At 49.5% G+C, this 14,967-nt stretch overlaps 1 protein-coding gene across 2 annotated transcripts; it reads right to left on the reverse strand.

Moving 5' to 3' along the window:
- Nucleotides 1-207: 207 nt before the first annotated feature.
- CATSPER4 (cation channel sperm associated 4) lies at nucleotides 208-14,964 on the reverse strand. Of its 2 annotated transcripts, XM_025447374.3 has the most exons (11): nucleotides 14,806-14,964; nucleotides 14,603-14,677; nucleotides 13,955-14,098; nucleotides 10,331-10,432; nucleotides 4,958-5,055; nucleotides 4,657-4,777; nucleotides 4,321-4,454; nucleotides 2,885-3,059; nucleotides 1,840-2,051; nucleotides 1,331-1,496; nucleotides 208-681 (listed from the first exon to the last, which is right to left on the reverse strand). In XM_025447374.3, the coding sequence occupies exons 1-11, from the start codon at nucleotides 14,872-14,874 to the stop codon at nucleotides 628-630; spliced, it is 1,350 nt and encodes a 449-aa protein (XP_025303159.1). In that variant the 5' UTR covers nucleotides 14,875-14,964; the 3' UTR covers nucleotides 208-627. The 2 variants fall into 2 exon arrangements, with proteins under 2 accessions (XP_025303159.1, XP_025303160.1); XM_025447375.3 differs by lacking the exon at nucleotides 208-681 and having other exon boundaries at nucleotides 1,356-1,496; nucleotides 1,831-2,051.
- Nucleotides 14,965-14,967: the final 3 nt, after the last annotated feature.

Raw genomic sequence — 14,967 nt, forward strand, 5'->3', positions numbered from 1 at the left:
CCCTCCCCCAACAAAAAAATTAGAACACTAAGGGGAGATTATGTTTTCAGGGTGCAGATTCGCTCTCCCATCAGACTGGAAAGCTCTAGAGGGCAGTCAGCAACTCTCCCTCTAGACAATCAGGCTTTTAAGGGGCAAGATCTGTCTTGCCCATCAGACTGAGGCAAGATTGCCCCAAGGGGATTGGAGATCCACCACTCAGACATATTGATCCCAACACAAAACTTTATTGTCAGTACACAGATGCCTGGCCTCACTGGCCTCACCTTTCTCCTCTTGGTGCTTAAGCCCACTTAGGCCCCAGCTAGCTCTGGCCTCAAGCAGGGGGCTAGAGATGTCCACCCTTGGGACAAATCCTGGCTGCCTTGGCCAGCACCCCCCTTCTATGCTCATCCTTGCTGTGGGGCTCCCTCTCTTCTCCAGCATCCTTGTCCATCTGAATTCCTCTGGACCTGGGGCTCACAGGCACAAGCCCTGGAGCCGCCACCCCCTTTACTGCCCCAGGCCTCTGCCTAGGTGTAAGGGAGAGGATGGGCTCAGGCCAAGCTGTGCCAAGTCATGCAGAGATGCAGGAAGATGCAGCGGCTGGGTGTGTGTGCTCAGGCCTCTTGGCTCCCATCCTGCCTCTCATCGGCTAGTCTTGTGTTTGTTAAGGAGTATGTTCGGGTTGGATTCCTGAACCTGCAAACCAAGGGGTTTGTCAATCCCCTACCTTCACACGGCACACACTCCCTCACTGCCCTCCACTAGCTTCAGCAGCTACCCCACCAGGCTTCCCGGGGAAGTCCTTCATATATCAGACTCTAGCTGCCTAGTATCCTCTCCCAGCTTGGGAGCCCAGGCTGTGGACATTCACAAGGCTCTGGATCATTCTAGCTCAGTCAGGTGCAGTGGGAAGCAGAGAAAGTAACTAAGTCTTGTGGGTGTGTGCCTTTTTCTCCCTAGAAGCTTCCTCCCTCCGGAGGAGTCTGTTCTGATGCACTCTAGCGAGAACCCAGGGATCCCCTGCCCACCGTGGGCCTACGTATCTGCCACCGGGCAGAAACTGAGCTGGCTCCAGCCATCCTAAGAAGGGGTAGGTTTGAGGGCAAAAGAGACTTAAGTGACTCAGTGGGAGGAGCCTGATGGGTGGGGGCAGAGCCTCTCGGAGGAGTAGGAAAGGGTGGAACCTAACCGGATCAGCGGTGGCTGCTGCAGTGCGTGGGAGGCCACGCAGGGGATCAGATCTCTGATTAGACAGAAAGTTTGACTAATGGGGCAGAGGCTAGGCTGGGCTGGGGGAGGGGGCCGGGCGAGCACTTATTGGGTGGGAGGGGGAAGCTGCATGCACCTTTTCCCTATTGATGAGCGCAGTGATCAAGTCTTGCTGGCAGGTCATGTCGCGGATGTCCAGGGAGGACCCGCTCTCCACCGACGCGTTCAATGACAAGTGCTTGTGCATCAGCTCCTCCTCCTGCTCCTGGTTGAAGCGGATGGAGCGTACCTCCTCCACTATCCTGGGGGCGGAGGGGTGAGTACTTTCTAAGGGCTGGGGGAGCATGGGGGGGGGGAGCGGAAGAGTGGGCTGCCCTCCCACCTCGTCCCTGGCATCCACCCCGCTTCGCCCTCCCCCTTCACTCTATGGAGATCCAGGCCAGGCTGTGAGCTCCTGTGAGATGGAAGGAACAGGATGATCTGGATTCCCGCTCCTCCACCCACGGACCCCCAGCAAGTCATTTAAACCTCTCTGGGCCCCAGGGTCCACATTATAAAAATGGTGAGGGCGTGAAGCCAGAAGAATCTGAGGCTCCGCTCAGCCGGGACTCACGGGACTCGGGGTACCCCCAGTACCCGCCCTACGTGTTGAGCTCATCTCGAATCTCCTTGTACTGCATCAAGTTCTCCTGTATTGCCTCGAGCACCAAACAAAAGTTGTCACAGGTGTTTTCTGAGAGGTTAGATAGGTTGCCCCCCGAAAATGGCTCCAGAGGGAGGCCAGACATCTCCAAACGGGCGACCACACAGTGTACCAGTGGCAACTCGTTTCTTCCATCCTCCACCTCCCTGCCTCTCTGGGAAGAAGGAAATGGGGAGGAGACAGAGAGCTCAGCTGCCACCCCTCCCCCAGCTCCTTCCTGCTTGGCTTGCGGGGAGGATGAGTCTCTTAGGACACCAAGGTTCTAAAGCCCCTCATCTCAGCTCCAATCTTAGCACCCCCTACCCTGCTGTGGGTCCAATCTTAGCACCCCCTACCCTGCTGTGGGAGCTCAACTTCAAATGCATAAGCCCCTCCCCCACCTCTGAAAATTCTCACTCCTTTTCAAAACTTAGGGCCCAGTTTCACTCCTGATAAATCCTACCCAGCAAACTTCTAAAGCCTGGCCAACTCTCAAGTCATAGCCCACAGTCTATAGACACTTTGGAAAGTACTCCACCCTCCACTCCCACCAACCTTTTGGAAGTTCCACCCTTGAATGAATAACCCTGTAACTAACATTTAATGAATTCTACATGTGTGCCAACTACTGCTCATTCATCCATGTAATTCTCATAATAGTCCTATGGGGGAAGTATGATTATTATTCCCATTTTACAGAGGAAGAAATCAAGGCTTAGGTTGGTTACCTGCCCTAAGGTCACCTCACCACTCAGTTTTGTGTTGCCACAGAAACAAGACATCTAAGAAATCCACACCCTTCAGATGGCACTCAAGGTAGGGGATGGTGCCCCCAGGTCTCAGGCTTGACTTTCTCCAGGCCCTTGAGTGTGCAAGCGTGCCTGTGCACGTGTGTGCGTGCGAGCACACACACACACACACACACACACACACACACACACGGGTGCGCTCTAGTCAGCACTCTTACGTTCACCCTCTCTTCCCTTCTGCCCTCCCCATCCCACTCACCTCATTGAAGTTTATTTGACACAATTTCCCGTGCTCTCCTGCCTTCATCATTTGCTCCAGATTCGTGGTCACCACAACGACCAATAAGTTGATGCCAATGAAGGCACCGATGGTGATGAAGGTGGCAAAGTAGATGGCGCCCCCAATCTCCATTGCATACTCTCTTGTCTCTATCCTGGAGATGGCAGGCAGGGGCCCCATCACCTCCCTGGACTTTTGAGTCTCAGTTTCCCCATCTATGAAATGGGGTCATTATTTCAAGGCCTACTGGGACTTCTGCTACCTCACTGCTGTTGGGCAGATCTAATGCCTGCTCTGACCGTCTAAGTAGCTGCTCTTTGCTGAGCACCTGCTGTACTGCCAGAGACAGGCATGGGCCTCAAGCCAGCCCTCTAAGGTGGGGATTTATACATCAGCATTATCAAGTTTAATCTATTGGCCATACTCTATGTTTTTCTTATTATCATCAAAAGTAATTCAAGCTCATTATAGAAGGATCAGAAGGAAGATATATAGGAAAAAAGCTTATCCATTTTTAACACTTTATTATGAATCTCCCCTAAAATATTTTCCTAGGTAATAAGGTCTTTCTCTCTTTCTCTTTCCATACACACAACACACACATATATATGTGTATATATATATTCTGTGCCAGGCTCTCTGCTAAGAGATTTGTACAGCTTTTCTCTATTGATTCTCATAGCAACTCAGACATAGTTAATTATTGTAATCCCCAAGTGGCCGGTGAACAAGCTGAGGCTTGGAAGAGAGACGAAGTAACTTGTCCAAGGTTGCATGGCTAGTGTCATGGAGCAAAGACTCAAAAGCCCAGTCTCCAGTCTACCTTTATTGCACACCCTATGATTTTTCTACTACCTATATCATAATGGGCAATGCCTACAAAAGCCCTTTGCCAACTGTGCTTCTACTCTCACAAGTGATAAAAAGAAATCAGTCCTGGGGACCCATTCCCTGGAGTGGACTGGACACAAATAGGGTTTAGATGTAATGGAAAAGAAGTAAAGAACAGAATCTGGTGACCATCTGTGACCAAAAATGACCTTGGGCAGCAAGTCTAAAAGTGAATGAAATGAGACTCTAAGTTCCCAGGAGTCCAGGCAATGGGCTTGAATGTGGGCTGGGAGGCTGTCCTGAAGCCTCAGATCTGCTTTCTTGCTCAACTACACAGTTGTTGAGCTTGACAGGGGAAAATATTCATGAGCAGGTCTGCCTTAGGATTTCGTAGGGGTGAATTTCAAGGGGGACAAGGCTTCAAGCTGACCACGACCAGTCCCAGGGGTCTCCTTTTCACCAGTTTGGAGCCCCAGGCAGCCCCCTCCTGCTGGGCCATTCTGTTTCCAAGCCCCGGAGCCCTACCCCCACTGCCCTGCCCTGCTTGGGGGAGGGGATGTGGGAGACACCCCTAAGGCACTTACTGAAAGTCATTGTAGATGTCCACCCAACCATCCTGAGTGATGCAGATGAAGAGGGTATACAGGGCAACCTGCATGTTCTGGAAGTGCATGGGCAGAAACGCACCAAAGAGGGTGACCCCAAACACAGAAAACACCTGTCCAAGAGACCAAAGAAAATGGCTAAAGGACCTTGGAGACAATGAACATGCAAATGCCATGCAAATGAATGCCGGCAAGGGAACCACGGGGATGCAGGCCCATAGGCTTCTCTTCTTCTCCAGACACCCCGTATCCCCAGTGACCCAAGGGACCCTGTTCGGGGAAGGGGAGCACCTGGGGATAGGGGAGGGCACTGACCAGCATGAAGAAAAGGATGAGGGTCATGATATTGGCCATATCAGGCACCGACTGCAGGATGACACGGATGATCCGGGCCAGAGGCTCCACCGCCATGCATACATGTACCAGACGAAGCGCCCTGTGTCACAGCCTCTCAGGGGTGCCCCTCAGCCCTTCCGAGACCCTCCTCCCCACTGCCCCCTGACCTGCCCAGATGGGCAGAGATGATCCCCACCATCCATCTCTTTCCCAGGGTCCAGACTGGTCCCCCCCCCTTTTTTTTACTGGTCCCCTCTTTACCCCAGAGTTCCCAGCTCACCTGAGGGTATAGGTGATAGCGATGACATTGAGTTCATTAATGAAGAACCCCAGGAGCAAGATAAAGATGATAAGGAAGTTGAGGATGTTCCAGCCGTCCTGGGAGGGGGGTGGGCCAGCCCCAGTGGGGTCTATCAGGCCCAGCCCCTGGGGACATCCTGGGTCTGCCCTCCCACCATCCCAAGGATAGGAGTGTCAATGTTCCTCTCAGGGCAGGGCTGGTCATCTGCCATCCACTGCTCTTACTTCTGCTGCCCCCCAAATGTGCCACAAAACACACAGGCACTCGCTGTCTCATATGCACATCAACAGCCAAGTGCCATCTCAGAGGCATACAGTGGACATTCACATACACACAGCTAGTTTCTAAGCTGAGCACCCACCTTGGCTAGTGCAATGCTGAAAATGGCCTTGCCCTACAGTTAGGTGATGGGAGAATGTTTGGATGCTTCAGGTTTCGTGTGACACACACGACAATAATATAATACAAATAAATACTAAGAAAAACATTAAAGAATACTGCTTCAGTGGCCCATTCAGAAGTGAACTAGCTCTCACTGTATGAGAGAGAGAGGGAGAGAGACAGAGAATTTTTACAAGTGCTTTGTTCAGGAAGGCACAGAGTCATATAGGAGCAGGGACAGAGGGTATGCCTGGGTGGCTCAGTCAGTTAAGTGGCTGCCTTTGGCTCGGGTCACAATCCCATGACCCTGGGATGGAGCCCCATGTAAGGGCTCCCTGCTCAGCAGTGAATCTGGTCCTCTCTCTGTCTCTCCTGCTTGTGGGCACACATGCACTTTCTCTCGGTCACTCAAATAAATAAAATCTTAAAAAAAAAAAAAAAGATAAAGAAAAGAGTGGGGACAAAGGAAGCTCCCATGTACAAAAAGTTCAAGCAGAGCCACCAAAGAGGGGAATTTAGGTAGCAAACAATGGATGCATTGACCTTTTTTTTTTAAGATTGTATTTATTTATTCATGAGAGACACAGAGAAAGAGAGAGAGAGGCACAGACACAGGCAGAGGGAGAAGTAGGCTCCATGCAGGGAGCCCGATGTGGGACTTGATCCCAGGTCTCCAGGATCAGGTCCTGGGCTGAAGGAAGCGCTAAACCGCTGAGCCACCCAGGGTGCCCCTGGATACATTGACCTTTTAACCAGTGATCCCACTTCAGAAAATCTGACTCGTGGGAACTCTGGTCCCAATACAAAATGACATTTGTGTAAGGTTAAAAACAACTCAAGTGTCTGGCAATGAGACACTGGTTGGGTAAACCATAGAGCACTGTGTAGCCAGAAAAGAAGAATGAGAAGGATCCATGTGCTGATGATATAGAAAGGTGACCAGGATCCATTAAGTGACAAAAGCAAAATACAAGGGGAGGAGGATACAGGAAAGTGAAGGTTAAAACATGTACATATTAGCTTATGATTGCAAAATACACTGTGAGGATAAACAAATGATGATGAATATAAACAGATTACAGGGAAGGGGAGGGGAAGAGATGAAGAGAAGGAATGGAAGGAAATATTCTCTGCGTACCTTTCAATATAGTTTTGACCAATCTGTACCTGCATTAAATATTCAAAAAGGAAACTATTTTTAAAAGATATTATTTATTTATTCATGAGAGACATACACAGAGAGGCAGAGACATGGCCAGAGGGAGAAGCAGGCCCCATGCAGGGAGCCTGATGTGGGACTCAACCCCAGGATCACCACCTGAGCCCAAGGCAGATGCTCAACCACTGAGCCACCCAGGTGCCCTGGAAACTATTTTTTAATGGAAAAAAATGTTTTTAAATGTATCGGGCATTCCAATGAACACAAGCCCTCCTGGTATCCCACATTCAGCATGCCTGTGCCTACACATCCAAAAGGAGATGTAAGTCTGTACAGATCCAGCCCCCTCCCCAGTCAGTATGAAGCTCCTACTATATGCCCAGACCCTGAACCCAGAACTGGATCGTGAAGAAACAGGATTTCTGCCCTGTGGGGCACACAGACTATCTCCAGGAAGAGAGATAGTAAATTTAAACTCCATATGAGAGAGATAATTACACAGTATCAGGGAGGGATAGCAACACCTAAACTGGTCTAGCAGAGACAGGAGGACTTCCTGGAAGAGAAGACATCTAAACTGAGTATTAAGCTGTAAGCAGGAATAAAGTAAATGAATAAAGTGTCAGGGAGCTCTCTTTTTCCCTATCTGGGCTAGGGGTCAGCTTGGACAAAAGCATGGAGGTAAGAAGCAGCAGCTGTGTGTGTGTGCGTGCATGTGTGTGTGTGTTGGGGAATGCAACTACAAGCAGTTTGGTGGTTGGTACATCAAGGGCAGAGCACAGAATAATAAGGCTGCAGAAGTAAGCAAGCCACATCACGGAAGGCCTTCAGCACGATAAAGCAATTGGACCCGATTCTATAAACAGTAGGGAACCACTGCAGTAATTTGAAGGATTTGAGAAATATTTAGGTGGTGAAATAGTGATTAATAGGCTGTGGGGGTGAAGAGGAGGAAGGGACCCCACAGGGCAGAAGAAAGGAAGAGCTGGGGACAAAATTTTGAGGATTCCTATGGGGCTGGGTAATATTTTGAGATATTAATTTACAGAATTTCCTCCCTTTCCTGCATTTCCCCTTTCCCTCCTCTTGCCTCCCCTTCCACGAGAGCCATTCAACAGGGAGCAGGTTTTGTAAACCAGGACCTAGGGGAAGGGAGGGGGGTGAGGAAGGAGGAAGCAGAAGCAGTCTCTAACAAGCCCTGGCTTTTGGCACTGGGATCCTGGCCCGGATGAAGGTTAGGGTTTAGGACATTAGCGCTCAGCCCAGGGATGGTTTTCCCCTTCAGGGGACATTTGGGAATGTCTGAGGACATTCTTGGTTGTCACAACTAGGAAAGTGCTAATGACATCTAGTGGGGAGAGGCTGGGAATGCTTCTGAACATCCTCCAGTCCACAGCCCCTACTACTAAGGATTACCCAGGCCAAAATTTGTCAGTAGTGCCAGCCAAGATTGAGAAACCTTGATTTAGGAGATAAGCAGAGTGCCTCAGAGGAACACAAGATTCTCAGTCTTGCTTCAATTCTTTTGTGCTAACGAAACGCTGGGGCTTAGTCTTGAAAGTACAAGCCCCCTGGGGCACATGGCTGGCTTAGTAGAGCATGTGACTCTTGATCTCAGGGTCATGAGTTCAAGCCCTACACACTGGGAATAGAGCTTACTTAAAACAAACAAACAAACAAAAGAATAAAAAAAAATAGGGGCACCTGGGTGGCTCAGTGGTTGAACATTGCCTTTGCCTCAGGTTGTGATCCCAGGGTTCTGGGACTGAGTCCCAAATCAGGCTCCCCGCAGGGAGCCTGCTTCTCCCTCTGCCTATGTCTCTGCCTCTCTGTGTGTCTCTCATGAATAAACAAAATCTTTTTTAAAAATTTAAAAAACATTGTTAAGAAAATGTGGACTCCCTAACTCTGCTGAAACCTCAAGAAGAGATGAAGAAGGAGATGTTTTCTCTCAGGGAACAGGTGTCTGCCTGTGTCCTGGGGCTAGTTCTGGTAAAGTGGTACAATGAAATGGTGACAAAAAGCATGGCACCTACTCTCCTCTTAAGTGTGGAAACATGTAAATATGCACCAGCCCATTCTTTTCTGTTAATAAACATCACTGCAAATGTTATTTGTACAAAGCAGTCTTTAAGACATCCAGACTTCAGAAATGTTCTGGGTTCTATGCTCTGTGTTCTATGGAGTGAAACCTCTAACCCCTGGAAAGCTTATAATTCTAAATGGTTGTCCTGGTAATGGTATTTATTTATTTTTAAAAGATTTTATTTATTTACCTGAAAGAAAGAGAGAGAGAGAACAGGAGCAGTAGAAGGGGCAGAGGAACAGACTCCTCGCTGAGTGGGAAGCCAGCCAAGGGGCTCCATCCTAGGCCTGGGAGACCATGACCTGAGCCGAAGTCAGACTCAATGGATTGAGCCACCCAGGCACCTCCTGGTAATGGTATTTAGATGATATTTTCTTTTCATGAAAGGTATAAATACTTGACAGTTCTTTTTTTTTTTTTAAGATTTTATTTATTTATTCATGAGAGACAGACAGAGAGAGAGAGAGAGAGGCAGAGACATAGGCAGAGGGAGAAGCAGGCTCCACGCAGGGAGCCCGACGTGGGACTTGATCCCGGAACTCCAGGTTCACGCACTGAGCTGAAGGCAGACACTCAACCACTGAGCCACCCAGGCATCCCAACAGTTCTTTTTTTTAAGATTTTATTTTTAAGCCGTCTCTATACCCAACCTGGGGCTTGAACTCACAACCCTGAGATCAAAAGTTGCTAGCTCTACTGACTGAGGCCCCCAGGCCCCCCTGATAGTTTTTTTTTTTTAAAGATTTTACTTATTTATTCATGAGAGACACAAAGAGAGGCAGAGATATAGGCAGAGGGAGAAGTGGGCTCCCTGTGGGGAGCCTGATGCGCAGCTCGATCCCAGGACCCTGGGATCATGCACTGGGCCAAAGGCAGACAACCACTGAGCCACCCAGGCGCCCCTGATAGGTTTTTTTAAAGCCTCTTCTCAAACATGCCCAAAGGCAAAATACATCCCTTGACTTCAGAAATCATTTGACTGTAGAAGTCCTATTGGAAGAAAGTTTGAGTCTTTGTGTCATTTAACGTAACATTAAGACCTGTTCCCACCCAGACAGTTCGCTGACACTCTCCAGAACGGAGTCAGCAAGCTATAGCCTCTGGGCCAAATCTAGCCAGGGACCTTTTTTTTTTTTTTTTTTTTTCCTTGTAATGCTGTCAGGCTGAGAATGGCTTTCATATTTTTTAATGGTTAGGGAGAAATTCAAAACAATATTTTGTGACAAGTGAAAATGATATAAAGTTCCAATTTCAGTGTCCATGAGTACTACTTATCGAGAACACAGCCCTGCTCTGTTTGTCTGCACTGTCCACAGGGCTTTTGTGCTCCGCGGCAGAAGTGAGTGTTTGTAACACAGACTGTATGGCTCACATAGCTTAAAGTATTTATTTGGCCCTTTACAGAAAGTTAGCTGACTTCTGCTCTTGAACTCTGTAAATTAAGGTGAAAACCCTCAAACTCATTTCTCAGGTAAGGAAATCAAGGTTTTCCCAAGATCACAGAGCAGGGGAAGGCTAACCCAGGGGCTGGAACTCTGGGAGGCTGCAAGTTATTTTCTGCTGCATCACAGACGTGTCAGGAACAGTCAGTCTCTCCACACCACACACACACACACACACACACACACACACACACACATTCAGCTTGTTAGGTCAAAAGCACAGGGGTGGGGTACAGTCCCTAAGGAGGAGTTGGGGCGATGGCAGGGAGGGCCCAGGATCTCACCTTCCAGAAAATCCAGAAGCCATTTAGCCAGCCGAGGAGAACCTCACAGATAAGGATGGTCAGCACAATGTCATCTATGGTAGAGAACAACTCATAGTGTTTCTACATGGAAGACAGAGAAAAAGAGAGGTCAGGGAGGTCAGTGGAGCAGAGCCTGGGTGAGGCCGGAGAGAGGAGCACCTGTGGGGGAAGGAAGGCCCATATCCCTGCTGCTCTTCATCCTCAGCTCTTTGCAGTTCTCTTTAAAGCACATTTTCCATGTACATGTGTCATTCATGGTAGCATCACCATCGTCCTACAAAGTTGGTTTTATTCCCATCTCAAGGAAGAGGAATCAGAGAGGTGCCCAAGGTCAGCCAGTTAGCAGTAAAGACTGTTGTCTGACAATAAACCTTTGCTCCCAACCTCTAGAATAGGGGTACTTGAGAAAGAGAAGTTGGGGAGAGGCAGGACAGGCTCCAGGATTGGGGGAAAAAAAAAGCCCTGGACCCTGAAATGTTGGACACCAAGCCCCATCCTTCCTTCTCTGGTTGTCCCAACTACTCCTGATGCTCCAGCACCCAAATTCCCCAGGGAAGGCCTGACCAGACTCCTGCACATCCCTCACACTCATGGATCCAGTTCCCTGGGTGGACTGATGGATGATGGATGGAAGATTTGATGACCTTGAATTCTTTTTAAAATCCAACTCACTTTCTCCCAGTCTTTCATGAGGCTATGACCCTACTATAGTTTGTGACCCCACTAACAGCTCCCAGCCCTCAACTCCACTTTGGCAGTTACCAAAGTCTTGTAAGGACTCTTCCCTTCCTTCACTTCCATGGCCAACAGACTCAGTGACTCAAGAGTCACTGTTACACACAGAGACCTCCTGGTTCCCACACCTTGCCATCACCTGTATCCACTGGCCAAAGAGAGGCTGGGCAGAGCTTCTTAAACCCAGACAGGAGGTTAAGGTTATGGGCTTCCTACCTGTTCCAAATTCCCAAAGGGTATCACAGGCCAGGGATGTCAGCCTACAATGAGGAAGCACTTTCTTTTCCCTCATCTGTCCCCTCAGCTCGATTCTGCTGGCCCCAGGAGGCAATAAGCCCTCCTCCCTGTCTACTGTAAGAGCTTCCTAAATAGTCCTTCTTCCTTCTTCAAGTCATGAGCATCTATGGCTAAATCAGAGTTGCTATCTTTACCCACAAGCCTGCCATGGCTCCCAGTAGCCTGCAAGGCAAGGTTCAAAACCAGTCTGGCATTCACAGTCCCCTAGGATTTGACCTTCATGGATACATATCCTCCACCAGGGCCTTTAGCATGTTTGACTGGGACCCACAGTAAGAGATGTGTTTTATATTTCACAGCAAAATACTCAGCCTCCCTCTTGCTCCCACCTCCCCTTCTCCCTCACATACACACATACAACTTCTATTTCATTCTATATCAAAATGTTGGTATCTGCAGTCTGAACTGATTTCACAGTTGACGGATGGAAGCACATTCATTCTGCCATCTTGGCTGTTGGGTTTATGCCTCCACCACACTAGAGGCCACTCTTGTCAAGGCCACAAGCATTAAACCCAGGGATGCACCATGATCCTTCCCTGGCCTCCTCTTGTGCCTCTTCTGGCCCTGCACATCCTCCTTGACAGCACATTCTCCCGGGGCCTCCCAGTCCTCTGGCCACCTGTTCTCAGTCTCCTTTTGTGCCTCATCCTCTATTCTCTGTCCTTCACTGGGATGCTCTCCTCAGTGCTCTGTCCTGGCGTTCATCCCTTCTCACTGGATACTCTCCAGGTGGCCTCCTCTACTCCTTTAGCTTCTGGCAGCCATCCACTCAGATGCTGTCCACCCTCATTTTGCCATCTCTACCCCCGACCTCTTGGCAGGGTTTTAGAATTGACCTCTAACCTCTCCCTAGACATTTCTGTGTGGATTTTGCATGCACATCTCGAACACTACTCAACTCAAACTGACCTCAGCATCCTCCCCAAAGCTGCTCATGGTCCTATGTCCCCAATATCCCGACAAACACCATGGTCCCCGCACAGCTGCTCAAGCTAGAAATGAAACTCCTTGCTCTCCCTTTCTCTACATGTGTGAGGTGACAAGGTATGTTAAACAAGGCAGCAGGTAATAAGTGCTCACTAAGTGTTAGTTGTAAAGAAAAGCAGACAGGGGATGCCTGGGTGGCTCAGTTGGCTAAGTGACTGACTCTTGATTTCAGCTCAGGTCATGATCTTAGGGTCCTGGGATCTAGCCCTACCTCATCAAGCTCCTCACTCAGCAGGGAGTCTGTTTGTCTCCCTAGCTCTCTGCCCCTCCCCCTGTTCACTCTCTCCTCTTTCTCTCTCAAATAAATACATCTTTTTTAAAAAGATTTTCTTTATTTATTTGAGAGAGAAAGAGCATGAGCACAAGCATGGGGAGAGGCAGAAGGAGAGTGAGAAGCAGACTCCTCACTGACCAGGGAGCCCAATGCAGGGCTCAATCCTTGGCCCCTGGGATCATGACATGAGCTGAAGGCAGACACTTAACTGAGTCACCCAGGTGCCCCAATAAATAAATCTGAAAGCAAGCAAGCAAGCAAGCAAGCAAAGCAAAGCAATCAGGAAGGCCCATGAATTTGACTCCTCGATGTATGCAATCTCTTTTATCCATGACCCTTGCCCAGATCTAAGCCCCACCATCTTTCACTTAAAATCACAATATAGTCCTGCTGGCCCATCTTTTCCCGCTCCTAGCACCCTCTCTTCTATGGTCCACCCTGTGGGAGTGAGTATAAGTTTTCTAAAACACACGTCTGGTCATGTGACTTCCAAGCTTTAAACCATCTCCTGGCTTTCCAATGACAGAAGCCATCCTCCTTAAGAGAACATAAAGACCCTGCGCCAGCTTGCTGCTAACCACCTCTATGAAATCATCAGCTGCCACACTGGACATTTTTAAAATACTGATTTCAAATGGCGCAATTTGTGGATGTAGTATACTCCTTGTAGGAAATTAAAACATCAAGGATAGGACCAAAATCATACTGGACTTCAAGATGGACATACAGAACTTGCTCACAAGCTGTTTCTTCCATCCCCAAACATGCTTTCCCACTTGTTTCTGCCTGGCTGACTTCCACTTACTTTTATTCTCATCTGAAGCATTCTTTTTCTCCCCAGGAAGCCTTCCCTGACGGTACAAATTAGGTTTGATGCTAATTCTGAGCGCCCACGTACTCCGTGACACTCAGGCAGGCATTTGTAATGACACACTTGTGTCTGAGACAGCCTTAGGTCTGCTGTGATCATACCTAGAACCCTGGCACAGAGTGATCTTCTCATGGTGACTATTGACTAAAATGGGATACCCTTCCCCACCAGGCACCCAGCTGTCTGCCTCTGCACACACCATTTTTCTCCTGCCCTGCCTCTCTACAGATCCAACATCTTCCTCAATTCTGGGTCCCCTCCACCATAAAGTCTTCCTTGATCTCTAGTTCTCTAGAAGGTCAGAGCTGACAGGCCCTTGAAGAACATTCGATGCAATCATCATGAACAGATGAGGAGCCTGAGGCCCAGAGACAAAAGCGCCTTGCCCAGGTCCACCGTGAGATCAGTGGGGGCAGAGGTCAGGCTGGAGTCCCACCTGGCCAAGGAAGGAGTTGGTGCGCAGAGCAATGGTGATGGCGTTGACCACCAGCAGCAAGGCCAGCAGGAACTGGAAGGCCGGGTGTCGAAGCAGCTGCTTGACATACATGCGAGTGATGAACTCCTGTATGTCCCAGGCATCCTGGGAGAGGGTGGGGGACCTTCCTTCAGGCAGGCATCACTGTGGGAGGCCTCTGCCTGAATGTTTGTTCTCAGTGAATGGGGGCCCTCGGGGGGGGGGGGGTGCTGCTCTAGGGGGACAAGTTGCCCGAGAGGGGTCATGAAATGGGGGCATCAGTGTAGGAGCCACTACCTAAATGGCCACTAAGAGAGGGTGACTGCTGGGGGATCTTTGTGGGAGTCATTGCAAGGGAGACCTTTAGGGGCTCTGGCAGAGAGTGACTGTCATTATATAGAAGTTCCCGTGGGGAGCACTGCCAGGTGGGTCCTAACAAACCATGATGGGGTCACTGCAGAAGTCACCGCTGGGGAGGGTCCTCAGGGAGGATGTTTAGAAATTAGAAGAGGGAGAGTCATTGTGACAGCCTGCTGCCTCCCCCCCTCCCCAGGAAATACTGCTGCACAAGGGTGACCATGGAGGCGGGAGGCAGGGGGCCTGCAGGTGCAGCCCCAGCTTCCTCCTTACCTTTGTGCTCATGATGTCTTGGCGGTTGATGAGCACTTGCTCCTCAGGCCAGGCGTAGGGCTCATGAGTGGCCCTCTGCAAGGGTGAGGAGAGAGCCCATCAGTGCAGCCTCTGTCCCTGGGACCCAGCACGATGCACCTGCACCCCCACTCCCTCACCCCCCAATGTGCCCAGCTTGGTGGGCCAAGGCAGGGGCCACCTACCATGATATTAAAAGGTTTAACATTGGTGTCAGTCCACTGCTGCCACCACTTCTTTTGGCTGTCTATCATAGCTGCTCAGTCTCCTCCCACCTGTCAAAGAAACTTCATTCCAAGTGGTCTTGCTCCCCCTCGTGGTGATATCATAGAGGACTCTGTGACCTC

This window comes from Canis lupus, chromosome 2, assembly GCF_003254725.2.
Source record: "Canis lupus dingo isolate Sandy chromosome 2, ASM325472v2, whole genome shotgun sequence".
In the NCBI taxonomy this organism is placed as follows: Eukaryota; Metazoa; Chordata; class Mammalia; order Carnivora; family Canidae; genus Canis; species Canis lupus.